The 27273-nt window shown below is 42.8% G+C and overlaps 2 protein-coding genes and 1 pseudogene across 2 annotated transcripts in view; all 3 read left to right on the top strand.

Annotated features, from left to right (window-relative positions):
• The window catches only part of LOC125083069 (interferon alpha-1/2-like), a 234628-nt gene that overhangs the window by 13741 nt on the left and 193614 nt on the right, over positions 1-27273 (top strand). The gene's annotated exons all lie outside the window — the stretch shown is intronic.
• Positions 18446-19883, top strand: LOC125083072 (interferon alpha-1/2-like). The gene has a single exon (XM_047698979.1). It carries the CDS (start codon positions 18899-18901, stop codon positions 19460-19462), a length of 564 nt encoding a protein of 187 aa, XP_047554935.1. The 5' UTR covers positions 18446-18898; the 3' UTR covers positions 19463-19883.
• On the top strand, positions 25285-25876 carry LOC125083071 (interferon alpha-1/2-like; annotated as a pseudogene).

The raw sequence follows: 27273 nt of genomic DNA on the forward strand, positions 1-27273 counted from the left end.
CGCTTACAGATGACCTTGTTTGTGTCTATTTATCTATTTAAATATTTATTTAGGTAGATATATGTAAGATTCAATTTTTTTCATATTCTATGATGTGTACATTTACATTGCAGGGTATCATAAAATAAACTTTTAATATTTAATCAGTTTATCATTTTTTCTTCAGTGAACATTTGTTCATTTGAGAGAAAGAAAGTGAGGGAGAGAGAGAACAGAGGCAGGGAGGAGAGATAGAGGGAGAGGGAAGAACAGACTCCCCCCTAAGCAGGCAGCCCAAGGCAGGGCTCCATCTCAGGACCCTGAGATCACAACATCATCTGAAGTCAGATGCTTAATTTTTGACTGAGCGACCCAGGCACCCCTTTTTATTGAACTTTTATGACTGGCATTCTTTTAAAAGAGTAACACTACGGGTGCCTGAATGGCTCAGTGGGTTACACCTCTGCATTTGGCTCAGGTCATGATCTCAGGGTCCTGGGATCAAGCCCCGTGTCCAGTTCTCTGTTCAGCAGGAAGGCTGCTTCACCCTCTCTCTGCCTACTTGTGATCTCTCTCTCTCTCTGTCAAATAAATAAAATCTTAAAAAAAATAAAAGAGTAACACTAAGTCTAATTGTGCAGCTTCATTGAAGAATGGATGGCAGAATTCATTTACTCCTGATATTATTTTAACATCAGAAATAACAACAGACTCCTGATGTCTGTATCTTTGGTTGCTGTAGGGATGGAATCTAAAAACAATTCTCCTACCTAGTGTTCTAATGAAGAAGGAAAGGACGTGACTTCTCTTACCTGCTGCTAGAACGGAGACGTTCAGGAAGTACACAGAAAAGCTGTGGACCCCTTGACAGGTCACTGGCAGACACGGAGGCACGTATATCCAATGTCAGGGGGAGAGGAGCTGTCATTTGACAAGAAACGCCACGGCTGTGGTCCACATCTAGCAGGCAAAGCCAGAAACAGAGGTGGTCACTCAGGGAGACCGTGTCATGTGAGAAACAGACATAAACTTGATTCTGAGGCTCTTCAACCATTGAAGGGAGGGGAGAGAAGAGCCACAAAGGAGACGGTGGCCTCTTGGCCATATAGCACAGGGATAAGAGAGGATGCTGGTGAATGTCTTTAAGGAAGTAAATGTGCTTTGAAGACCATCAACGGATTCCTGGAAGATGTGGATTGAAACTACCTGCGATGTCAGAAACACAGATGCCTTTGCTGACCTTCCTGAGAGTCGGTTTGGTGCAATGCATGAGCAGAGACCACCCTGGAGCGGGTGGGGGCATGAGTAAGAGAAGTCAGTGCGTCTGACTTGGAGAAGAATATAGCATGTAATCTGGGAACAATGTGGGTTAGTTTTTCTGTGCATAGTTTGTCCTTTTATGCCATTTTTTTTCCTGAGTGATTTTGTGGAATTGATGTTCTCGCAAATTATGTTAATGTGTTAAATATTGCATTTATTTTGAACCATAACTTAATTACTGATAATGGTTTATCCTCTCTTGGTTATTATAACCTTGTATAGGTTAGGAAGAGATAACTCATTCAATCCTTCATGAAATTGTCTATTGCTACTGATAAAATAATGTTTCCTGGAATTATTGGTTTTATTAATTAAGCTACTTAACTTTCATTATTGTGACACTGGTTTACTACAGCAGTTATATACTGCATTTCTTTTTCTAGGGGAGTTTGCTATGATAAGAATTCTTTTATGTTACTTGCCAGGAATTTTCCCTAATTTTACGGGTATCACAAACTTCCATGAATTCCGAAATAACAAAATTATCATGGACAGAAAGACTGACAGGCTTTTTTCACACTTTGAGTGGGAAGCTGGGTCAAGAAGTCTCTTAATATTTAAGGCAAAGAGAAAATTGGTTACCATCAGCTGAAAATACGAATCATGGAAGGAATCATGGAAATCCATGGAGTAAGAGCAAGTTGTGTATATTTCAGGAGTAAAACCCGATTTAATAATTATAACAGAATATCGTGAATATTAACCCAACTCATGCACTTTAAAGGCAACTAAGATCACATGTTCCCTAGAGTAACTGATTTGGGAAACAAAGGAAAAGGAAAGTTACATTTTCTTTTTACCTACAGCCCATTGTCACTCCAGACATGTAGAGTGACATTCCTCTAGGAACTCAGCTGACTCCATGATAAAACTTTGCTAAGGGCAAAAGGCAATCTTAGCCCAACCCCCAGCATTCTGTAAGTCTATTTTAAGAGATAAAAATTCCTTTGGAAACTTCCTTTATCTCCAGCCCCCAAGATACAGTTTGGAAATCATCCCCCTAACCATATGACCCACCAATAAACATATGAATGGTTTCATGACTAAGGTTTTATAGACAGTAATAAATGATCTTTTCCCAAGAACAGCTAGCCCCCTCAAGGTCCTGGAAGCCTTGTTTCCAATATTCGTTAGTGACTTATGCTATCCGTAACTTCCTCCCAACTTGAAAGTATATAATCAGCCACTCCTCATGACCCCAGTGCAGCTCTCTCTGCTCATGGGTCCTGTCCCCTTGCTTTAATAAAACCACTTTTTTGCACCAAAGACATCTCAAGAATTCTCTCTTGGCTTTGAATCCCAACATCTTTGCTACATCAAAACCACTTAAAATATGGTAGGTATTCTCTTATTTTTCTTCAGACAACTATATATGAGAATATTGTTTGTCTCTTTCTACAAAATTCTTGGGACTTGGTGTCTTACACTTCAGAAACTAACTTCCAAAGGAGGCAACCTCTAAAATCCAGAATTCTGTCGTGGATTCTAGAGAAACCCAAACAATTCATTCCCCGTTGCCAAGAAGGGTTTTTATTTATCACCAGTGATGAGATGGTGGCTTCTAGAAACATCTGAGAGTTGAGAATAAATATCTAGGTGGAAGTGCAGAAGAACATGCTATTTCCTTAACCTTCTGGCACCCATCCTGCCCTCCCCACTGCATTCCAGAACACATTCCCCTATCCTAACAGTTACCTTCCTCTCCAAAGCAGAAGTCCCCAGATCACCCTTGGCATTTACACTCCTGACCTCTCAGCCTGTTCACACAACAGCTTTCTGTTCTGTTGTGGCCTCAGCTTAAAGGTTTCCTAATGAGCAGCACAAGAAAGCAAGTAGAAGGCAAAAATGAAATGAAATCTCTAGGTTTTGCAGAACCACCTGCAAGAGAGGCTTTGCTCGGATTTCCATCCAATGTGATGGAATAGCAGCTGTGGCTGAAAGGAAACAGAAAGCAGGATCAGGTTGAAGGGTGGCCTAGTGAAGCTCCTCTCCGGGAAGACCGCCTCCTGGTGGCCAAGTGCTACAAGGGTGGTGGCCAAGATTGAAGGCCAGGCTTGGGATCAATGCAGAAATCAGATCTCTTCCTGAAGATGTCCTTTGAGCTACACAAAAAAAAACAAAACAAACAAGAACAAAAACAAAAACAAAAACTACTTGTTGAAATCCAGAGATTCTAATGCTGTCATTAACCTGTTTCCTTGTTCTATGACAAAGAGTAAGCCTTGTCCTGAAAATCCCTATAGCCACAGGTTGGATTCAATCCCAGTGTTATTGATTATTAAATACTGGAAAGTGTTGGAGAGCTGAGCAGCAGGGTCAGAGACAGGGGAGACAGGGTGACAGGGGTGAGCATCCCTGTCAACATTCCTTTCCTCAGTGCTTCTGGTCAACCTGCCAGGTGAGCTGGCGATGAAAGGGCTTGGTGATTGGGTGCCCACCAATGGGCTGCGAGAGATCACCCTGCAGTACCAGCCACAAGCAGCCAAGGTTTGGCAGCTTCAGGAGCCAGAGTGCATACTTGCCCTCCCTCCATCCTCTCTGTCAGCTGATTTCTGTGCTGTGGAGTTCAAGACCCCCAGATGTCTAGTCCTGCACAGAAATATGCTAAATACACGGAGCTCAGCGCACACGTCTATACTAAAACAATCACAGATGCTCATCTCTGCCAGTGTTTGGGCGTACCTATTGATGTGGGGAACAAAGACAAAAAAGAAATGTAGATAAAATTAAATTTCCTATAACCTCCAGCCCATTGACAAACACTCCCTCCAGGAAACTCCCAAATGCCTTAATGTTGTTGTCTTGCTAGAGGGGAAAACAATCTTGGGTTGACAATCCTAGGCTTCCAGGATTCTACGAGTCTTCCTTGGCATATGAACACCCTTTTGGAAACTTCCCTTTATCTTTACCTCCCCCAACTAAGGTACATAGTCAGCCATTCCTCATAACCCCAGTGCAGCTCTTTCTGACCAAAAGTCCTGTCTCCGTGTTTTTATCAAACCATTTATTTTTTTGCACCAAAGTGGTCTCAAGAATTCTTTTTTGGCTGTTGGCTCTGAACCTGAACATTTCCTACATCACTACGTTTTGATTAACAAGGGCATAGGATGCTCATTTGCTCAAAAGACCCACTGCTGCCCATCTGGAAACATGAAGGTGTTAAAGGTCAGCAGCAGTGTGGGAACCTGGAAGGAGAATAGAAATGGGAAAGTGTCCACTGGATTAGTGACTTATCCTCAGGAGGTGGAACAGTAGGATAGTAGGGCAGCATCAAGTCAACTGTATCTCTGTGTCCTTCCTGAGACTGAGAAGGTTCAACTGGATGGTGGGAGCACAGAGTTCTCCTATGCAGATGTGGTCCATAGCAGTGTCCCTATCATGGGTGACACTGACACGACAGCAGCCTGCAGGGTATTGGAAGGAGGAGGGTTACCCAATGCCAGCTGCAAACATCTATTTCAATTGGGGGAAAAATCTACTCTTTGTGACTCTTTGAAATAGACTTTCTTGACTTTTACTTAGAACCTGTAGTCAGTTCATGGAACTAGAGAGTATTATGTTAAGCAAAATAAGTCAGAGAAAGAAAAATACCCTATGATTTCATTCACTCATGTGTGGAATTTCAGAAACAAAACAGATGAACACATTTAAAAAAAAGAGAAAGCTGTGAACTGGAAAGTAGACTTCTAACTATAGAGAACAAACTAAAGGAGACTGGAGGGGAGGTGGCCAGGAGGATCAGTTAAAGGGATGAGGGTTACAGAGGGCACTTATAGTGATGAGCACTGGGTATTGTATGTAAGTGATGAATCATTAAGTTCTACAGAAACGAATCTTATGCTGTATGTTAGCTCATGTAAGAAAGATGTTGTGATCCAGAGCCTAGAGCCAAGAGAGAATTCTTGAGATGTCTTCTGTGCAAAAACGTGGTTTTATTAAAGCACAGGGACAGAACCTGTGGACAGAAAGAGCTGCACTGGGGTCACGAAGAGTGACAATTATATACTTTAGAGTAATGAAGGGGTTAGGGATACCACAAGCCTCCCAGCTATTGGAAACAAGGTTTCCAGGACGTTGAGGAGGCTAGCTCTTGTTGGTAAAAGGTCATTTAGGTCAGTAGAAAATCAGTCATGAGACCCTTCAGATGTATATCGGTGGGTCATACACTTTGGGAATGATGGACAACATACATCTTGGTGGGTGGAGATAAAGGAATTTTCCAGAGGAATTTTATCTGTTAAAATAGACTTACAGGATGCTGGGGGTTGGGCTAAGATTGCCTTTTGCCCTTGGCAAAGTATTAACAGGAAGGCAGCTGAGTTCCTAGAAGAATGTCACTTGGCCTATTTGGAGGACTTGTCAATGGGCCATAGGTAGTAAGGAAATTTAATTTTTCTTTTGCCTTTATTTCCCACATCGTAAACTAACTGGAATTTAAAACTTGAAAAAAAAAAAAAAAGAAAAGACGCGTCCTTTGAAAAAGACAAAAGAACTTCAAGTCAGCTCAGTTGACTTAAACCACACCCTTAGTTGCCATACACTACAACAGACAACAACCCTGTGGCATCTGAAGTGGAATCTGGAATCCTTGATCCCTCACCTTCCCCTCCTGACTGTTTTCATGCTATGGGGCCTCTCCTGGTTCTTAAATCCTCTGTCCATTTCTAGCCCTCTTTTAATAGGTGCTTCCAGACAATCCATTATCTCACAACTCCTTAATGTTTGACCCTGGATCTTTGGTACCATCAGAATAAGTCATTCCTTCTGGTTTCTATTTCTCTCCAAACAGTTGTATAAATAAGCATAATCCAAATGGGGATATTGACAGGATTGATTTAATGATTTCAATGATCTCAGAATAGTTGGCTTATAATCAACTTTGGTGTTACCATCATAAAACATCATCATCCTTGTTCTTATCCAGGTGAAGACTAGAATCTTTTAGGATTATCCAGTTCCCTTTGGTTTAATATTGGATTTCTCAAGGCCATCTTTTCCTGGCTGAGTGGATTTCTAAACTACACAGAGCACTCAGGCAGGGCCAGGATCCTCTTTCCTTCCATAGAGGGTGAGCAGCTGGGGTCCTGGTCGCCAGTCTCTTGTGAGCTGGTTGGTGTGACTCCTCTCATCTCTCCTCAGAGCTGAGCACATGTGGATTGAACAAAAGAAAAATCAGGTGGCTGGTCTTGCAAAGCTGAGAGCTGCATGGGGACCCAGGAGTTGGTCTTGTGTGAGCCTCTGGCTGAGGCAGCCACATTCCTGACTTGTGGTAACTCAGTGCAGCCTTCACTCTCACCCTCTGTCAGAGCCGCTCATCCCCAGTGCTGCTGCACTGAATTTTGTTAACTTATGCTCTGTCACTTAAAAAATTTAATATATAATGTTTTATTTGTTTCAGGGGTAGAGGTCTGTGATTCATCAGTCCTATACAACACCCAGCGCTCACTACAACACATACCTTCCCCAATGTCCATCACCTTGTCACTCCATCCTCCCACCCCCCCCCCCTCCAGCAACTCTCCTAAGATTAAGAGTGTCTTATGGTTTTTCTCCCTCTCTGGTTTTGTCTTATTTCAATTTTTTTCTCTTTTCCCCTATGATCTTCTTCCTTGTTTCTTAAATTCTGCATATCAGTGAGATCATATGATAATTGCCTTTCTCTGATTGACTTATTTAGGTTAGCTTAATACCCTCTAGTTCCACCCATGTCCTTGCCAATGGCATGATTTCATTTTTTGATAGCTGCATAATATTCATACACACACACACACACACACACACACACACACACACACATATCACATCTTCTTTATCCATTCATCTATCAATGGACATCTGGGCTCTTTCCATAGTCTGGCTGTTGTGGACATTGCTGTTATAAACATTGGGGTGCATGTGCCCCTTTGGATCACTACATTTGTATCTTTAGGGTAAATATCCAGTAGTGCAATTGCTGGGTCATAGGGTAGCTCTACTTTCAACTGTTTCAGGAACCTCCATACTGTTTTCCAGAGTGGCTGCACCAGTTTGCATTCCCACCAACAGTGTAGCAGTGTTCCCCTTCCTCTGCATCCTCACCCACACCTGTTGTTTCCTGACTTGTTAATTTTAGCCATTCTGATTGGTGTGAGGTGGTATCTCACTGTAGCTTTGATTTGTATTTCCCTGATGCCGAATGATGTTGAGCATTTTTTTCATCTGTCTATTGCCCATTTGGATGTTTTCCTTGTAGAAATGTCTGTTCATGTCTTCTGCCCATTTCTTGACTGGGTTATTTATTCTTTGGGTGTTGAGTGTGATAAGTTTTTTATAGATTTTGGATACTAGCCCTTTATCCTATATGTCATTTGCAAATATCTTTTCCCATTCTGTCACTTATCTTTTGGTTCAGTTGACTGTTTCTTTTGCTGTGCAAAAACTTATCTTGATGAAGGATGCAGAGTTCATTTTTGCCCTTGCTTCCCTTGCCTTTGGCAATGTTTCTTTTTCTTTTTCTTTTTAAGATTTTATTTATTTGACACAAAGAGATAGAGTACAAGTAGGCAGAACAACAGGTAGAGGGAGAGGGAGAAGCAGGCTGTCTGCTGAGCAGGGAGCCTGATGTGGGCCTCAATGTGGGGCTTGATGTGGGGCTCAATCCCAGGATCTGGGATTATGACCTGAGCTGAAGACAGCCACTTAACCCACTTGCCTTTAGCAATGGGAAAGGAAGAAGTTGCTGCAGCTGAGATTGAAGAGGTTGCTGCCTGTGTTCTCCTCAAGGGTTTTGATGGATTCCTGTCTCACATTGAGGTCTTTCATCCATTTTGAGTCTATTTTTGTGTATGGTGTAAGGAAATGGTCCAGTTTCATTCTTCTGCATCTGCCCAATATTTCCAACACCATTTGTTGAAGAGAGTGTCTTTTTTCCATTGGATATTCTTTGCTCTTTGTTGAAGATTAGTTGATCATACAGTTAAGGGCCCATTTCTGAGTGCTCTATTCCATTCCATTGATCTATATGTCTGTTTTTGTGCCAGGATCATACTGTATTGGTGATTACAGCTTTGTAATAGAGCTTGAAGTCCAGAATTGTGATGCTACCAGCTTTGTTTTTTTGTTTTTTATTTTTTTCCCCCAACATTCCTCAGGCTATCTGGGGTATTTTCTGGTTCCATACAAATTTTAGGATTATTTGTTCTGGTTCTGTGAAAAGGTTGATGGAATTTTGATAGGGTTTGTATTGAATGTGTAGATTGCTCTAGGTAGCATAGACATTTTCACAATATTTTTTCTTTCAGTCTATGAACATGGAATGTTTTTCCATTTCTTTGTGTCTTCCTCAATTTCTTTCATGAGTGTTCTATAGTTTTCTGCACAAAGATTCTTTGCCTCTTTGGTTAAATTTATTCCCAGGTATCTTATGATTTTGGGTGCAATTGTAAATGGGATCAACTCTGTAATTTCTCTTTCTTCTCTCTCATTTTTATTGTATAGAAATGCAACTGATTTTATATCCTGCCACTTTACTGAATTCCTGTATGAATTCCACAAATTTTGGGGTGGAGTCTTTTGGTTTTTTCACATACTGTATCACATCATTTGCAACAGTGAGGGTTTGAGTTCTATGCTAAATTTGGATGCCCCCCCGCTTTTTTGGTCTAATTGCTGAGGCTAGGACTTCTAGTACTATGTTGAACAGCAATGGTGATAATAGACATCCCTAACATGTTCCTGGCCTTAGGAGAAAATTTCTCAGTTTTTCTCCATTGAGAATGATATTCACTGTGGTTTTCTCATAAATGGCTTTTATGATATTGAAGTATGTACACTCTGTCCCTCCACTGTGAAGAGTTTTGATCAAGAAAGGATGCTGTACCTTGTCAAATGCTTTTTCAGCATCTATTGAGAGTATCATATAGTTCTGGTTCTTCCTTTTATTAATGTAGTGTATCACATTGGTTGATTTGTGGATGTTGAACCAACCTTGCAGCCCAGGAATAAATCCCACTTGGTCATGGTGAATCATCCTTTCAATGTACTGTTGGATCCTATTGGCTAGTATTTTGGTGAGAATATTTGTATCCATGTTCATCAGGGATATTGGTCTGTAATTCTCATTTTTGGTGGGGTCTTCATCTGGTTTTGGAATCAAGGTAATGCTGGCCTCATAAAATGAGTTGGAAAGTTTTTCTTCCATTTTGATTTTTGGAAACAGCTTCAGAAGAATAGGTAGTAATCCTTCTTTAAATGTTTGGTAGAATTCCCCGGGGAAACCATCTGGCCCTGGGCTCTTGCTTGTTGGGAGATTTTTGATGACTGCTTCAATTTCCTGGTTGGTTGTGGGTCTGTTCAGGTTTTCTATTTCTTCCTGGTTCAGTTTTGGTAGTTTATATGTCTCTAGGAATGCATCCATTTCTTCTAGATTGTTTAATTTGTTGGCATGTAGTTAGTTGCTCCTAAAATGTTCTTATAATTGTTTGTATTTCTTTGGTGTTGGTTGTGATCTCTCCTCTTTCATTCATGATTTTATTAATTTGGGTCCTTTCTCTTTTCTTTTTGATAAGTCTGGCCAGGGGTATATCAGTCTTATTAATTCTTTAAAGGACCAGCTCATAGTTTTGTTGATCTGTTCTACTGTTCTTTTGGTTTCTACTTCATTGATTTCTGCTTTAATGATTATTATTTCTCTTCTCTTGCTGGGTTTAAGCTCTATTTGCTGTTTTTCCTCCAGCTCCTTTAGGTATAGGGTTAGGTTGTGTATTTAAGACCTTTCATGTTTCTAAAGAAAGTCTTGTATTGCTTTATACTTCTCTCTTAGGACTGCCATTGCTGCATCCCAAAGATTTTGAACAGTTATGTTTTCATTTCCATTTGTTTCTATATATTGTTTATTCTTCTTTAATTTCCTGGTTGACTCATTCATTCTTTAGTAGGATGCTCTTTAGCCTCCATGTGTTTGAGTTCTTTCCACCTTTCCTCTCATGATCGAGTTCCAGTTTCAAAGCATTGCAGTCTGAAAATATGCAGGGAATGATCCCAGTCCTTTGGTACTAGTTGAGACCTGATCTGTGACCCAGGATGTGATCTATTCTGGAGAATGTTCCATGTGCACTAGAGAAGAATGTGTATTCTGTTGTTTTGGGATGGAATGTTCTGAATATATCTGTGAAGTCTATCTTGTCCAGCGTTTCATTTAAAGCCCTTATTTCCTTGTTGATCTTTTGCTTAGATAATCTGTCCATTTCAGTGAGGGGGGTGTTAAAGTCCCCTGCTATTACTGTATTATTGTTGATGTGTTTCTTTGATTTTATTATTAATTGGCTTATATAATTAGCTACTCCCATGTTAGGGGCATAAATATTTACAATTGTTAGATTTTGTTTGACAGATCCTTTAAGTATGATATAGTGTCTTCATCATCTCTTATTATAGTCTTTGGCTTAAAATCTAATTTGTCTGATATAAGGACTGCCACCCAGCATTCTTTTGATGTCCATTTACATGATAAATGGTATTCCACACCCTCAATTTCAATCTGGAGGTGTCTGGGTCTAAAATGAGTCTCTTGCAGACAACATATCAATGGGTCTTGGCTTTTTGTCCAATCTAATACCCTGTGTATTTTGATTGGAGCATTTAGCCCATTTACATTCAGGGTAATTATTGAAAGATACAGATTTAGTGCCATTGTATTGCATTAAGGTGACTATTACTGTATATTGTCTCTGTTCCTTTCTGGTCTGTTACTTTTGGGCTCTCTCTTTGCTTCGAGGGCCCCTTTCAATATTTCTTGTAAGGTTGGTTTGATGTTTGCAAATTCTTTTAGTTTCTGTTTGTCCTGGAAGCTTTGTATCACTCTTGTTTTCAATGACAGCCTAACTGGATATTGTATTCTTGACCGCATATTTTTCTCATTTAATATCCTAAATATATCATGCTGGTCCTTTCTGGCCTGCCAGGTCTCTGTGGATAGGGGTCTGCTGCCAATCTATTGTTTCTACTGTTGTAGTTTACAGACCTCTTGTAGTGAGCTGCTTTCTGGGTTTTCTCTTTGTCTCTGAGATTTGTAAGTTTTATTAGTAGATGTTGGGGTGCTGACCTATTTTTATTGATTTTGAGGGTATTTTTCTGTGCCTTCTGGCTTTTGATGCCTGTTTCTTTCCCCAAATTAGGGAAGTTTTCTACTATAATTTACTCCAATATACCTTCTTCCCCCCTCTCTCTTTATTCTTCTTCTGGGATCCCAGTTATTCTAATATTTTTCACTTTATGGTATCACTTATCTCTTAAATTCTCCACCCCACCCCCGTGATCCACCCCCCACCCTGTGATCCAGTAGTTTTTATCTCTTTTTTTCTCAGCTTCTTTAGTCTTCATCATTTGGTCTTCTATATCACTAATTCTCTCTGCCTTATTTATCCTAGCAGTTAGAGCCTCCATTTTTGATTGCACCTCATTGACAGCCTTTTTGATTTCAACTTGGTTAGATTTTACTTCTCCAGAATGGGATTCTTAGTGTCTTCCATGCTTTTTTCAAACACACTTAGTATCTTTATAATCATTATTCTGAACTTCAGTTCCAACATCTTACTAATGTCCATAATGATTAGGTCTCTGTCAGTTAGTACTGCCTCTTGTTCTTTTTTTTGAGGTGAGTTTTTCTGCTTTGTCATTTTTGACCAGAGAAGAATAGATGAATGAGAGAACAAAATACTAAAAGGATAACAATGACCCCAGAAAAAATATACACTAAAAAATCAGAAGAGACCTGAAACCAGGGGGAAAAGAAAAAAAAAAAGAATATGATCAGGTTGTTGAATAGAACAGAGTCATACAGTAGATTTTTGGGTGTGTTTGGTCTGTTAGAAGAAATTGCCTCCCTAAATTTTAAAGAAAGAAAAACTTATATATATACAAAAAATACTGTTAAATACAATGAAGGGATAGAATATGACTATAAAAATGAATATTAAAAAAGATTTTTAAAAAGGAACTGATAAAAAGTTGGTTGAAAAAGGAAAGAAGAAAAATTAAAAAAAAAGAAAAGAAAAAAGAAAAAAAATTAAAAATATTAAAGTTGAAAGACTAAAGAATCACGGGGGAAAAGCTATGAATTCTATGTGCTATGTTCCCTAGTTCTGGAGTTTTGCAGTTCTCATTAATCTATAAATTGGTCTTGGCTTGATGTTCTGCTGATCTTCTGGTGGAGGGGCCTGTTGCATTGATTATCAAATGTCTTTGCCCCAGGTGGAGTGGCACTGTCTTTGCCAGGGGCCAGGCTAAGTAGTCTGCTTGGGTTTGCTCTCCATAGCTTTTGTTTCCTGAAGTCTTTCTGTGCAGCTTTAGAGGATGAGAATGAAAGTAGAATGAAAATGGTGGCCTCCCATCTCTGGCCTGGGGAGATCCAAGAGCTCAGGGCTCCACTCTTCAGTGTACTCTCAGAGAAGAGCAGTCAATCACTCCTGTCTGCCTGGTTTCTTTCTGCACCTCAGCCAGTGACCAAGTGTTTCTATCTTAGGCACACCACCCCATTTGGAGACTCCAAACCCAGCAGATTCCTGAGGCCCGCTCCTGTGTCACTCCTTCAAAGGGAGGAAGGGGAGTCTCCCTGGATTGGTTGCTTTTTGGGTCCTTGCTCATAGAACAGTGGCCTGGTTGTGTCTCAGATAATGGTTTATGGTAACCCTGAGCTGAAAGCCCACATCTAGGCTTACTCTTTGCAACTGGCTTCCCTGCTCCAATACCTGGGAGCTCTATTGCACTCAGGCACCCCCAGTTTTTCTGTGACCCTAAGGGTCCTGAGACCACTATCCCAGCAAGGGTTCCATCCCAGCTTAGCCATCAGAGTGATGTCCTTCACTAGAACAGACTTCTAAAAGTTTCAATTTTGTTTTTTTTTTTTAAAATTTAAATTTAATTTTATTTATTTGAGAGAAAGGGTGTATGTGAGAGAGAGAGAGAGAGAGAGAGCACAAGCAGGGGGAACTATAGAGGGAGAGGGAAAAGCAGGTTCCCCACCAAGCAGGGAGCCCAATGTGGAGCTTGATCCCAGGATCCTGAGACCATGACCCTGGCCAAAGGCAGACGCTTCACCAAGTGAACCACCCAGGTGCCCCAAATCTTCCAATTTTGTGGTACACTGCTCTACCACTTGCGGTAGTGAACTGATGGAGGCTCCCTCCCCTGCAGTCTGTCTTCCCATATATTGCCTCAGATTCACTTCTGCGCACATCCTATCTTCCAAGAAGTGGTAGTTTTTCTGTTCACAGAGTTTTTGCTATTCTTATCTTCTCTCTCCAGTTGAGTTTTAGGTGTTCAGAATGGTTTGATAGCTATCTAGCTGAATTCCTGGGACCGGACGAAATTTAGGTCTCCTACACCTCCACCATCTTGGACCTAGCCTCCCATGTGAAATTCCTTACTGCATCTGGCAATGAGCACAAGGGAGTGGATGTGGTCACTTCTCTGTAGAGGGGACAATGAGAAGAGGACCTAAATGTGGTTCTGCAGAGCCTCAACATTTAAAGATTAGGCATAAGAGAGTTTGTGGCAGAGTGGCTGGTGCGGTGGAAGGACACACAGGAACAATGACACATTGGGGGACAGATGTGGTGTTTGCAGGACAGGTGCAGATGATCTGACCTACTAAATGTCCTTGATGCTTGTGCATAACAGTTTTCTTGCTAACAATATTGTCAAGATGAGGTCAGAGGAAAGATATTTCAATTCCCAAAAGTTAAAAGAACATAATCAAGATAGTCATGGAGACCCAAGAAATTGTCAAACATACAAATCTTTCAAGTGAAAAGGAAAGAGGTAATCTACAGATTGTTGCGTTTGTTTCCATCAATGGTAGAAAAGTCAATTTATAGTCAATTCTTTTGATGTAAATAAAAGAAAGCTTTAACTCCATTGAAGAAATTGACTCAATCTTATGAGCTTGAATATATTTTTTAAAGATTTTATTTATTTATTTGACAGAGATTACAAGTAGACAGAGAGGCAGGTAGAGAGAGGAAGGGAAGCAGGCTCCCTGCTGAGCAGAGAGCCCACGCGGGCTCGATCCCAGGACCCTGGGATCATGACCTGAGCTGAAGGCAGAGGCTTTAACTCACTGAGCCACCCAGGTGCCCCAAGCTTGAATATTTTTAAAATGAGAAATTTTGATATTTTATGTTCAACACTTTCATTTAATATGTGCTGTCAAATATGTCATGTGGACAAAGTTGACTGGGATGCTGTCAGAGTCTCCAGGTTCCTTCTTTGAAGTCTGCAATCTTGTTGCACTGGCTGCCCTGCTATCCCACCGGCAAATTGGCCTTGACGTCAAGGGAGCGCCATGTGGGTGCACGACTTCCAGTGATGACACACAGGAGGCTGGATGGTGGCTGGCTCTGTCCACTGCGTCTTCACTGTGGTCCAGGCTGAGTCCTGCTAACCGGTCTCTCATCGCCCTGTTACCACATCATCCTGTCGACCATCATCACCTCATCTCTCATTGCCCCATGGCCCTGTCCCCATGTGCCTTCTCCCTGTAGCCCCATCCTCCGTTATGCTGTCACTACATTGCCCCATCATCTCATCATCCCATCATGTCATTGCCCCCATTGTCTCGACATCTGGTCAGCCGGTCCCCAAAACACCCCATTGTCCCAAATCCCCATTATTTTAGTCCCTTCACTCCCCTCGACCTGTCACCCCACCTACCCATCTTCCAGATGTCCCATCCTCAAGTCTCCTCATCATCCCTGGTGCTATCACCTTGTCACCCCAATGTCCCATCGTCCCATCATCCTATCTTCCCCAAGCCCCACTGTCCCATCACCACATCTGCTATCGCCTCATCATCCCTTTATTCCGTCACCCTGCACCCCCATTGTTCCATCGTCCCTTCCTCCCAGCTTTCCACTGTGTGCCCTCCTCCCTACATTGAGCCGGTTGAGGCCATGGTATCAGGCGCACACACGACCCCAAAGCTGGAAAGGCCACTGAACACGCTTCTGCTCCAAGTCTCAAGTCCCTTCAGGAAACCGATTCTTGCTGACAATGGTCTGGCTGCAGTTTCTGCATGAAAGCAGGTCTCAGGGTCGTGCCCAGCAACTGCAAGGTGCAGGACGCACCCCTGGCTGAAAATGTCCCCAGCAAAAGTGCCCCACAGATGCTGCTCATTGAGGAGGGTGGTGGAAAGGCTGGGTTTGTGTGGACTATGAACACCACAGGGAGGTGGTGCCTGCCAGCCAAGTCAGCGTAGACCACAAACAGCTATGGAAAATGACACCCACGTGCTTCCTGGAGAATCACCGAACTCCTTCATGGCCCACCTGTCTCGGCTAGTAGCAGGAGCCCAGCTCTGCTGCATCCCTGCCTGCTCCCTCGCTGGGCATCCATAACCCATAGCCCAGAGTGCATGACATCCTCATACTATGAGACAGCTGAAAAGTGTCCCCTCTCACACGTGCCCGAAGGACAGAACCTACCTCAGATTTCCTTGGGAAAGACGGACCATCACCCAAATCCAGAAGACACAAAGCACCTGTTTCCACCACCAGATACTCCCGCAGGTCTTCAACCCCTTCAGCACAGAACACAGCCAGGCTGCCTGGAGCCACGCCACCCTCCATGACCTCCTCTCCAGCCTTCTTTGCTGCCTGGGACACTGGAAGCCCAGGGAAGAAGACAACCCTGCCTGTCTGTTTGGGGATCGTGGTCCGGAAGGATTTCCAAAGCATCCATCTTTATCTGAAGGAAAAGAAACACAGCTGTTGTGCCGGGGAGGTTGTCAGAGCAGAAATGCAGAGGCCTTTTTCCTCCTTTCACAATCCACAAGTACAGGAGAAAGTGATAATCAGGACTCTCTGTAATCAGTGATATTGTTTGCTGAGCCCTCGAAAACACTTTGTGATTAGCAGGAAAAAACCCCCTATATTCCTTTTTTTTTTTTAGTTTTTCATTTCATTTTTCTGTAGAACAACTATTGTATCTGTTTCTTATTAAGAGGTATCAATTTTGATTATCATCTGATGAAAAATGAATTATACAACTCACTTACTCATTATTACATTGTTCACATTTTAAGTAAAAATAGACCTTCTCCAAGCCAGTGTACATGTTGTGGTCAGGATAGAGGGGAATATAATAAATCCAATCCTTGGTCTGAATTGTTGAGTTTTGTAGAAAAACCAACCTCCTTGGTGGCTCAGCTGGTTAAGCCTCTGCCTTTGATGTGGATCATGATCCCAGAGTGCTGGGATTGAGTCTTGCATCCGACCCCTTGCTCGGCAGGGAGCCCTCCTCTCCCTCTGCCTGTCGGTCCCCCTGCTTGTGCTCCCTCTCTCTAATAAATAATAAAGTCTTAAAAAAAAAACCTCCAAGCAATAATCCCATTTACTTAATATCAGTTATGTTAAATGGTGTAATAAGAAAAGGCAAAAATGGAAATCTCTCAGTGGACTCTGGAAGCAGAATGTACAGAAATAAAAACAAAAGCAGTAGATAACTCCTACAGTTGACTGGTAGATACCTGAGTGCAAACAGATATTTGAGTCTGCCATTTATAAGCAATTCCATCAAATTAAAGCCCAGGATTGGAAGTGGTCACAAGGAAATAGAGTATAGAATAGAAAAGAATTGATACTCTTGTGGTTTCTGTCTGACACTTTTACTTCCAAGTACAAAACCACAAACTGAAATCAACTTTGTGTGAAAGTTCTAGACCTTTTGGAAACACTCCTAGAAGAGGCCTTGTTCTCTTCTTTTCCTCCTGGTGACTATTTCTGGTTATGAGGGAATTTCCCTGTTACAATGATGCAACAGTTGCTATATTTAAATCGAAATAGAAAGCAGGATCATTTTATCCTGTGGCCTGTCAAATTATTTACTGAGGAAGAGTGCAAACTCCTGTCCAGATGGACTAAGACTGCGACCAAGTCTGGAGACCTGGCTTGTGTTCTCTGCCTAAGGCTGTCCCTGGAAGGTTTTTCTCCAGAGTGGGGGGGATAAAAACCCAATCTTACCTGGAAAGAACTAACCCTGTTAATGCAATAAGCTTTTATATATTTTTGGAAAACATACTTTTTTTAAAAAAGATGTATTTATTTTGGAGAGATAGAGAAGGGCATAGTCTTGGGGAGAGTGGCAGACAGAATCCTCAAGCAGGCTCCCTTCTGAGTGTGGAGCCCCACCTAGGGCTCTAGGCGGGGCTTGATCCCACGACCTAGGAGATCATGACCTGAGCCCAAACCAAGAGTTATAAGCTTAACCACCTGAGCCACCCAGGTGTCCCTAGAAAAACATGCTTTTTTAAAGAGCAGTTAGTTTCACAGCAAAACTGAATATAAGATATCAACACTTTTCACAGGTTCCCTGGTTCTGTATTTGCAGTGTTCCCTGAAATCAACATTCCCGCACCAGACAGAAGAGTTCTTACAATGCTTCCAAGGGTGTAACAGGTAGTTCTTAGGGTGTGAACCAGTCTTCAATATCACAATGGTCTGTGGCTCTCGAAGCTCAAACTTGGAGCAGTCTAACAAAACCTTCTTCCTTAGTATTTTTATTCTCTCACTGGGTTTTCTTGGGTATCACACAAGAAGCATGGACAAGGAATTTGTGGAAGGAACATGAAATGTCTGCAGAGAGTGCAACAGACCTAGGGATGACATGTTACTGTGTTTGGAGGACTTTCTCTCCATCCTCTCCTGAATCTCAAGGGCATGCTGGGACGGGTGGTCTTTGCTTACTCTTGAGCTGCCATTGGCTGTCTCCCTCTATCTGAGCTTCATGTGGTGCATGTTTTAGACTAAAACATAAATAGGTTAAAATTATGATTTAATTCTATAAACCATAGTCAACACATCAGTAATTATATCTAGCGCTAAACAGGAAAAAATATTTTAACAATAACTTGATGCCTATCTAGTCACAGATGGGGTCAAATATTATTTTCCTACGTAGGTCAACATTACAACTCAGTACACTAAACACAATTGCCCACTAAATAATTTTATTTATCAATTGCTGTTAGCAAATTGGAATGATTTGAAATATTAAAATACATTGAATTCATTATTACATGTTTGTAGAAATTGTTCATTTACATATGTGCATTATATATATGACAAATTATATAAGTAAATAAATTGTAGGTCTCTCATCAAATTTAGTTAAACAGTTACACATCAATGGCTTTAAAATTTGACTTTTAGCTTAAAATTGTTAGTCATTCTTAACCCTGCATAGGTAAGAATAAAAAACTAAACTTCACACTTTCTTTTGTATGTACAAGCTCAGATATAAGTACAAAACATAACTGTATACATATTGTATCCATGCTATTAACTTTCCTAGAAGGTTCAATTAAAAACATCAAAGGAGACTCTGGAGGCAAGGGCAATCATGAAAAACATGTATACGGAGTTGGGAAACTGTGCTCAAACCAAGGAGAAAGTGCAGAAAGGAAATAAAAAAGAGAAGCAGAAAGAAAGGGAAACGTTCAGAAATTAAAAACTCCTATGTCCCCTACTTAAGCCTCACGCACAAGACAAGATGTTCAGAGAAGCTAGAGCCACGGGTCCCAGACGTGCCAACCCCAGCCAGGCCAACAGCATCTGTAGGAACCCCGATGGCCCTGCCCTGTTCCTTCTTGGTGGTCCTGGTGGTGCTCAGCTGCCACTCCCTCGGCTCTCTGGGATGTGACCTGTCTCAGGACCACGGCCTGCTGCACTGGAGGGCCTTGATGCTCCTGCAACAAATGAGGAGACTGTCTGCTAGCTCCTGTGACAAGTACACAAACGACTTTGGCTTCCCCCAGGAGGTGTTTGATGGCAAGCAGCTGCAGAAGGCTCAAGCCCTCTCTGTCATCCATGTGACAAACCAGAAGACCTTCCACCTCTTCTGCACAGAGGCCTCACCTGCTCCGTGGAACACGACCCTCCTGGAGGAATTGTGCTCGGGACTTTCTGAGCAGCTGGACCACCTGGAAGCCTGTCTCCTGCAGGAGGCGAGGGTAGGAGAGATGCCCCTCATGAATGGGGACTCCATCCTGAGGAATTACTTCCAGAGAATCTCCCTCTATCTGCAAGAGAAGCAATACAGCCCTTGTGCCTGGGAGATGGTCCGAGCAGAGATCATGAAACCCGTGTATGCATCAACAGCCTTGCATAAGAGATTGCGGAGCAGGAAGTGACACCCCTTTCAATATGGAAATGATTCTCTCTGAAGAATACTATCACACTCCCATATGTCTGTAGTGTCAGAGACTCTCATTTCTGCTGTCATCATGACATGAACTGAATCAATTTGTCACATGTATTCAGGAGTATTAAGTAACTTGAACTCAACGTTACAAACACCTGTCGCTTTCAGATGACCATGCTGGTCTGCCTATTTAGCTATTTATTTATTTCACTATTTATAAGATTTAAGTTATTTTTTTATTGTATTATATTAGTTGTACCTACCCTTTGTGGTTAAGAGAATTGTATATGTTTTACGTATATTAAATTATTTATTTTCTGTTCATTAAATGTTTCTATAGAAAACTTCTTGCATTTGTTTCTTATTGAAGCAGGAAACAAGTGTGATTATTACCTGATGAAAGAACAGATTGTACCACTCTCTCACTCGTTATTTCGTTTTCACATTAGAAGTAATCACATCGACTTTCTGGAAGTCACTTTGCATGCTGTCGTCACAGGAAAGGCAGACTTCACAAATCCAATGCTGTATCTGTATCTTGGATTTTGTAGAAAAACTAACCATGGAACAATAATTGTAGTGAAATAATATCAGTTATGTTAAAGGGAAGAGTGAGAAGAGGGGAAAATATGAATTCTGTAAGTAGAAAAGGAAGCAGACATGTGAGGAAAAAAATGAAAAGCACCAGATACGTTCCACACACAAGGTAGACACCCAAGTGTGCATATTCTTTACAAAATGGATCGTTCAGGGGCACCTGAGTGTCTCAGTTGGTTAAGTGTCTGCCTTAGGCTCAGATCATGATGCTGGGGTCCTGGGATCAAGCCTGTGTCGAGCTCCCTGTTCAGCTGGGAGTCTGCTTCTCCTTCTCACACTCCCACTGCTTGTGCTTGCTGTCTCTCTCTCTCTGTGTCGTATAAAAGAATAAAATCTTTAAGAAAACAAACCAAAACAAACAAAAGGGATCCTTGGTCCTGCCATTTACAGGCCATTCCATTCACGTAAAGCCCAGGGAGGGAAGTGGTTGCCTGGGAAGAAAGCGTAGAATGAAAAGTGGTGCCTCAAACCACCCCTGGTTAAGGGAGAAAAGAGCCACACTGCAAACAAAGGTGGAATGGCCCTAAGGCAGTAGCATAAGAGCGAATATTGGTTTAGAGTCTATTTCAAAGCCAAAAAAGGCTTCAAGGAATTGCATCATAGCAGAGGGTGCATGGAAAGGGTCCATGAAGCCGGGAAGTAGAAGGGTTGTGACCATGGGGACCAGCTGTTTTGACTGAATTACTCACCAGAAACCATACTGGCGGCAGAGGAAAGGCGAGGAACAGAACAGAAGCTAGTGACTATAGATAGAACATACATCTGGGAGATTTACCTTCTTTGGGCTAATTAAACTTCCATGAAAAAATGAAAAAATAATTGTAATGAGTGATGTCTTCAAATGTCTTCTAATCCATGTAAAACATATATAAAGAAAAGCAAACAAAAATGAAAAGGCATGAAAAGTGTACGGGAACATTCTGCCAATGAGAACTACCCTGTTCTATTGAAGACTCATGAATAGAAAGAACTGAAGATGAATTGGGGGTCAGGGCACCCCCCACTGTTTCTCAAGGGCACCAGAAGCCCTGAGGTGCAGCGCCCAGCCCTGCTGCGGGGATCCTGCTGGTTCCCCATGGCAGCCTCTCAGCTCTGGGCCGTGAGCTGCCTCTGGGCCCCGGGCAGCTTCACAGGAGGACGTGCTGCTTCTGACACAAGAAGGAGCATCTGTTCCTTCCCTGACCCAGGGACAGCTCCTCTGGGACATGGTGCGTGGCCCACAGTTTCAGGAGGCCCGGGCCACCTATGTCCCCCATGAGATGCTCCAGCTGGCCTTTACCCTCATCCACACCAGGCACCACCATTTGCAGCCTGAATCTGACCCTGCTGGGCAAACCCGCCCAGGGCCCCAGGGGCAGCCAGAACCCTAGACACATGTGTGGTACCTGTGACGGGAGTGGGGGAGTCTCCCCTGGGTTTGAGGGGCCTGGCCTGGCATTGAAGATGTGCTTCCAGCAAATCCATCTCCATCTGAGAGAGAAGAAACACAGTGACTGCCTGGGAAGGAGTCTGAGTCCAAATCCGGCGACCCATCTCTTCCTATTCAAATGAAGACATAAGGAAAGGGAAATGATAAAAACGAAGAAAGCAGGAAAGGGACCTGGAAATGATATTCTTGACCTACAACACTAAGTCATATGCCCATGAGTTCCATCTTTCTAAGGACTCCTCTTTCTGCTTCAGCCATACAATTTGTTAAGTTACTCAGCATTGTGGGTAAAATGTGTCTGTGACAGGACTGTCCCTAAGGGCCTCCGTCCGCAGGACAGAGCTAGCCTGAAATTGTTTAGGTGTTCACGTACTGCAGAATCCTCTGGTTTCTGGATCAACGCTGAACCAGTTGGAACAGTTTTCCTGACCTCACAGCTGCAGCAACAAGAACAAAACCAACAACCACCAACAGCAAAAACTCTTTTGAAAACAACAACTCTTCTTAGATCCACTCACAGCTGAGGTCCCAGCACCAGTCTCAGCGCTGGTACCAGGAGAAAAAGGAGCGCGCAGACAATCACACTTGCCAGAAGAAGGCAGTGATAGGAACTCGAGCTGTTACGGAAGCATGGCTCAGGGGTCTGTGTGCTTCCACTGGACAGTTACAACGTCCAGTCCTCCCTAGTTGGTGGAGCCCACGGGTTTGTGAGTTGTACCTTTGGAATCTCGGCTAGGCTGCCCCTGTGAAGAGCAGAGGGAAATCTGCTGGCTTTGCCAGCAGAGGGAGAGGAAAGCAATCATTCTAGAATAGTCTGAGGCTACCTCTTCAGAGTGCTGGAGGCCAAGGGGATCTGTGACCAGGAGCCCGATGGAGGGAAGTCAAGAAGAGCAGACTTCCCACTGGAGATGTAGGGGTGAGTCTGGACTCTCCAACAATGCATGTCCTGGAGACATTAAATCTCAATGTGTCTTGCATATTTGGAAATCGAAGCATGGTGCTGAAAGTCCTTCCATCTGATGTGACTGTGGAATGAGAAGATGCCCTAAGGCTTCAGAGAACCTTTAACTTTTAAGGCTGAGCAGGAGAAGGGGAGTCTGTCAGGGGCACAGAGATGGGGCAGACAGTGCAGGTGGGACGCAACCAGGGAAGAATGATTTCCAGGAAGTGTGGCAGAAGGGAAGATTCAGAATTTCCCAAGAGGAACCTCAGGCAGGAATTTATCGCATGGGCTACAGGACTGTGTTCTGCATCTGGACTCTGCTTCCATCTCCTTGTTTGATCGTAAGAACCTCATTGAGCTCTCTGCAGCTCAGTTTCCCCAGATGTAAAGTGGGGTGGAAATATTCCTAGAGCTGTTGTGATAATGAAGTGGCACATTTCAAAGCATCTAGTATCTTCCACTGAGTGAGAGTTTAACAGATGTGAACTATTATCTTATGTTTTCCCTAAAAATTAATTGGCCCTTAGCCTTTTCCCTATAACTGACTGCAAAGGGTTAATCCTCCTAAATATCGTTGTGAAAAATAAAATACCCATTGGGAACAGGTGGCCTACCTGTAGGGTCAGCAGCTCTGGGAATGCAGAAGAAACAATAGAAATGACCGCTGGGCTGCCATCTTCCAGCCCCCCCCCCTTTCCTAACCCTTGACTCTAGGGCCATAAGGATGTATGCCCAGGTCATGTCTCCACAAGTAACCTGATACCTATGCAAGAAACCGGAACATCAGGACTCCCTCACCCTCCAATCCCCGAATATCTTACCTTATATGGCTGTGAACCTATTCCCTCTCTTAACCCAGATAAAAGACCCACTTGACCCCCTCCCAGCGCGACTTCCCTGACTCCTCTTTCCAGAGTTGCGGAACCTCTCCTGAGGATGCCCACCTCCTCCCTGTGCGACTTTCCTGGCTCCCCTTCTCCTGAGCCCTGAAACTTCGCCAGAGAGCGCCTTTAATTAATCTTGCCTTGTCCGACCTCGCCTGGTGTCCTGTTTATCTCCCCTGTAAAACCTTACACTATCCATTGAATGTAATTAATACACAATAATATAGTACGTATACATATACACTTGTACCTATGTCTGCATACTCTATACGTTCTGGTACAGAACATTTCTCCTTCCACCCTGCTTCCCCAGATCCCATCCTTTGACTCTCCAATGACAGTGTTTCCCCCTCCCCCAGTGTAGAAACCTCCTGTGAGCTCCCCTCCTCCCTCCCTCCTCAGGGTCCTCTCCTGCCCATTCACACAGCTGCTTCCTTTTCCTTTGTGGTTTCTGTCTGGCCCTTTTGCTTCCAATTACAAAGCCACAAAGAAGAACACAAGTTGTTTGAAATTTCCAGGTTTTTTCGAAACTCTCCTAGCAGTAGCCTTGTTGTTTTCTTTTCTCCTGGTGACTATTGTTGACCTGAGGGAATGTCCCCACTGCAGTGATGTCACAGTGGCAGGAGCAGAGAGGAGATAGGAGCAGGAGGCTGCTGTTCTGTGGCCTGTCACAGTCTTTACAGGGGAGGCTGCCAGCCCCCAGCTTTACAGGGGGCAAGGAGGGCTAGACAGTGACCAGGTGTGCACATGGGTTTGTGTTGTATGTAGAAATCTGTCCCCTGGTGGGATATTTTCCTCCAGAGCAAGCAAACAAACACAAACAAACACAAACAAAAACTTTCCTGGAATGAACGGACTCTGCTAGTGTTAAAGCCATCAACTTCAACAAAAATACCCTTTTTTTTTTTTAAATAAAAAAAGAGCAGATACGTTCTTAGTAAAAGTGAGCAGAAGGTCCTGAGTTATTCCCCATCTGCCCTGATTATAGCTGCACGGTCTCTCCCACATTACAGCATCCCCCCACCAGAGTGAACACTTGTCCAGGTGCTTCCAACAATGTAACAAGTAGTTGTTAGGGTTGGGAAAAAGGCTTCAACACGCCATGGGCTGTCTTGTGGATGTTGCTGGTCTTTGAGCCTTGTTTTGATGTGGGCTTTGGAAATAAATACGAATAGATTCTACATAATCATTTCATTATTCAAAACTTATTCATTGCATCAAGAGTTCTATCTGGTATAAATAGAAGAAATATTTTGAGAATAACTTGATGAGTATCTAGCAACAAGAAGTTAAAAATCATTTTCTCACTGAGGCCATACTAAAATACAATACACAAAAAGCAAACATGCAATAAATAATTGAATAATTCATTGGCTGTTAGCAATTTGGAATGATTCTCAGTATCTAGGGACACCAATACTATTATGTCTTTCTACAAATTCTTAATTAGTATTGTACTTTTATATTTCCATTTAAGTAAGAAAAAATTTAGAAGTCATTCATTATATTTAGATATCCAGTAAAGAATAAGTAGCTTAAAATATAGCTCCCAGTTGAAATTTTTGTCCATCTTAACACTGAATTAAATAAACCGAGTAAAATGAACACTTTCTTCTAATCTATTAAGTAGAGCTATACATACATAACTATATAGACTGTAGATCCATGTTACCAAGTTTTGTTGGAAGGTTCAAATACATAAATATTCAAAAGACTGTGACAGGAGGCAGCAATAGGAAAAAGAAATGGTTAAGAAACCCATGCTCTACAACCAAGGAGAAAGTGCAAAAAAGGAAAGCAAAAAGAGAAGTAGAAAGTAAGGGAAATGTTCAGAAATTGAAAACGCCTATGTCCCCTACTTAAGCCACACGCACAAGAGAAGATGTTGAGAGAAACTAGAGCCACAGGTCCCAGACGTGCCCACCCCAACCAGGACAACAGCATCAGCAGGATCCCCGATGGCCCTGCCGTGCTCCTTCTTGGTGGCCCTGGTGGTGCTCAGCTGCCACTCCCTCGGCTCTCTGGGATGTGACCTGTCTCAGGACCACGGCCTGCTGCACTGGAAGGCCTTGATGCTCCTGCGACAAATGAGGAGACTGTCTGCTAGCTCCTGTGACAAGTACACAAACTTGTCAAAGTCCTTGGCTTCCCCCAGGAGGTGTTTGACGGCAAGCAGCTGCAGAAGGCTCAAGCCCTCTCTGTCGTCCATGTGACGAACCAGAAGACCTTCCACCTCTTCTGCACAGAGACCTCACCTGCTCCCTGAAACACGACCCTCCTGGAGGAATTGTGCTCGGGACTTTCTGAGCAGCTGGGCTGCCTGGAAGCTTGTCCCCTGCAGGAGGCGGGGGTGGGAGAGATGCCCCTGGTGAATGGGTACTCCATCCTGAGGAACTACTTCCAGAGAATCTCCCTCTATCTGCAAGAGAAGCAATACAGCCCTTGTGCCTGGGAGATGGTCCGAGCAGAGATCATGAAACCCTTGTATGCATCAACAGCCTTGCAAAAGAGACTAAGAAACTGTAAGTGACACCCCTTTCAACATGGAAATGATTCATTCTGACTGATAACATCACACATTCTGGAGTTCTGCCGTGTCAAAGATTCTCATTTCTGCTGTCGTGAAGACATGAACACAGTCAGTTTGTCACGTGTTTTCAGAACATGTCAACTCTACAAGCAGTAGTTGCTTACAGATGATCTTGCTCGTTCTATTTATCTATTTAAATATTTATTTATGTAAATATTTATAAGATTCAGTTTTCATATAACATGATGTGCACCTTTACATCGCAGAATATAATAAAATATATATATAATATGTAATCAGTATATCATTTTTTTTATGGAACTTTAAGTACAAAAAGGTTTTCAAAGAGGCACACCAGGTCTGATTTTGTAACTCCATTGGAAATTGGATAGCAGAATGCATTTACCATCATACTGCATTAACACTGGAAATAACAACTGACTTTCTCTGAGACAACTTGCACATTGACCTTAGTCTATAGGACATAATAAATACAGATCCTGATGTCTACATATTTGTTGTAGGGACATATAAATATGGTTGCTGTAGGGATGGAATCTATAAACAATCCTCCTACCTAGTGTTCTAATGAAGAAGGAAAGGAAGTGACTCTCTCACTTGCTGCTAGAACGGAGGGGTTGAAGCACACAGGAAGTGCACACAGAAAAGCTGTACACCCCTCGACAGGTCCCTGGCAGACATGGAGGCATGTATGTCCAGTGTTAGGGGCAGGAGAGCTGGCATTTGACAAGAAATGCCATGGTTGAGGTCCACATCTAGCAGGCAAAGCCAGAAACAGAGGTGGTCATGCAGGCACACCGTGTCATGTGAGAAACAGACATAAACTTGATTCTAAGGATCTTCAACCATTGAAGGGAGGGGAGTGAGAGCCACAACGGAGACGGTGGCCTCTTGGCCATACAGCACAGGGATAAGAGAGGATGTTGGTGAGTGTCTTTTTTTTTTTTTTTTTTAAAGATTTTATTTATTTATTTGACAGAGAGAAATCACAAGTAAGCAGAGAGGCAGGCAGAGAGAGAGGAGGAAGCAGGCTCCCTGCTGAGCAGAAAGCCCGATGCGGGGCTCGAACCCAGGACCTGGGATCATGACCTGAGCCGAAGGCAGCGGCTTAACCCACTGAGCCACCCAGGCGCCCCTGTTGGTGAGTGTCTTAAAGGAAGTAAATGTGCTTCGAAGACCATCAGTGGATTCCTGGAAGATATGGATTGAAACTGCCTGCAATGTCAGAAACACAGATGCCTTTGCTGACCTTCCTGAGAGTCGGTTTGGTAGAATGCATAAGCAGAGGCCACCCTGGAGCGGGTGGGAGCATGAATAAGAGAAGTCAGTGCATCTGACTTGGAGAAGAATATTGCATGGGATCTGGGAATAATGGGGTTCGTTATTCTGGGCATAG

The sequence above is a fragment of the Lutra lutra genome, chromosome 13 (genome assembly GCF_902655055.1).
Source record: "Lutra lutra chromosome 13, mLutLut1.2, whole genome shotgun sequence".
Taxonomy (NCBI): Eukaryota; Metazoa; Chordata; class Mammalia; order Carnivora; family Mustelidae; genus Lutra; species Lutra lutra.

What these genes read in the sequence shown, in the direction of transcription:
- LOC125083072 (XM_047698979.1), top strand. Translation starts at nt 18,899, where the DNA reads ATGGCCCTGCCCTGTTCCTTCTTGGTGGTCCTGGTGGTGCTCAGCTGC.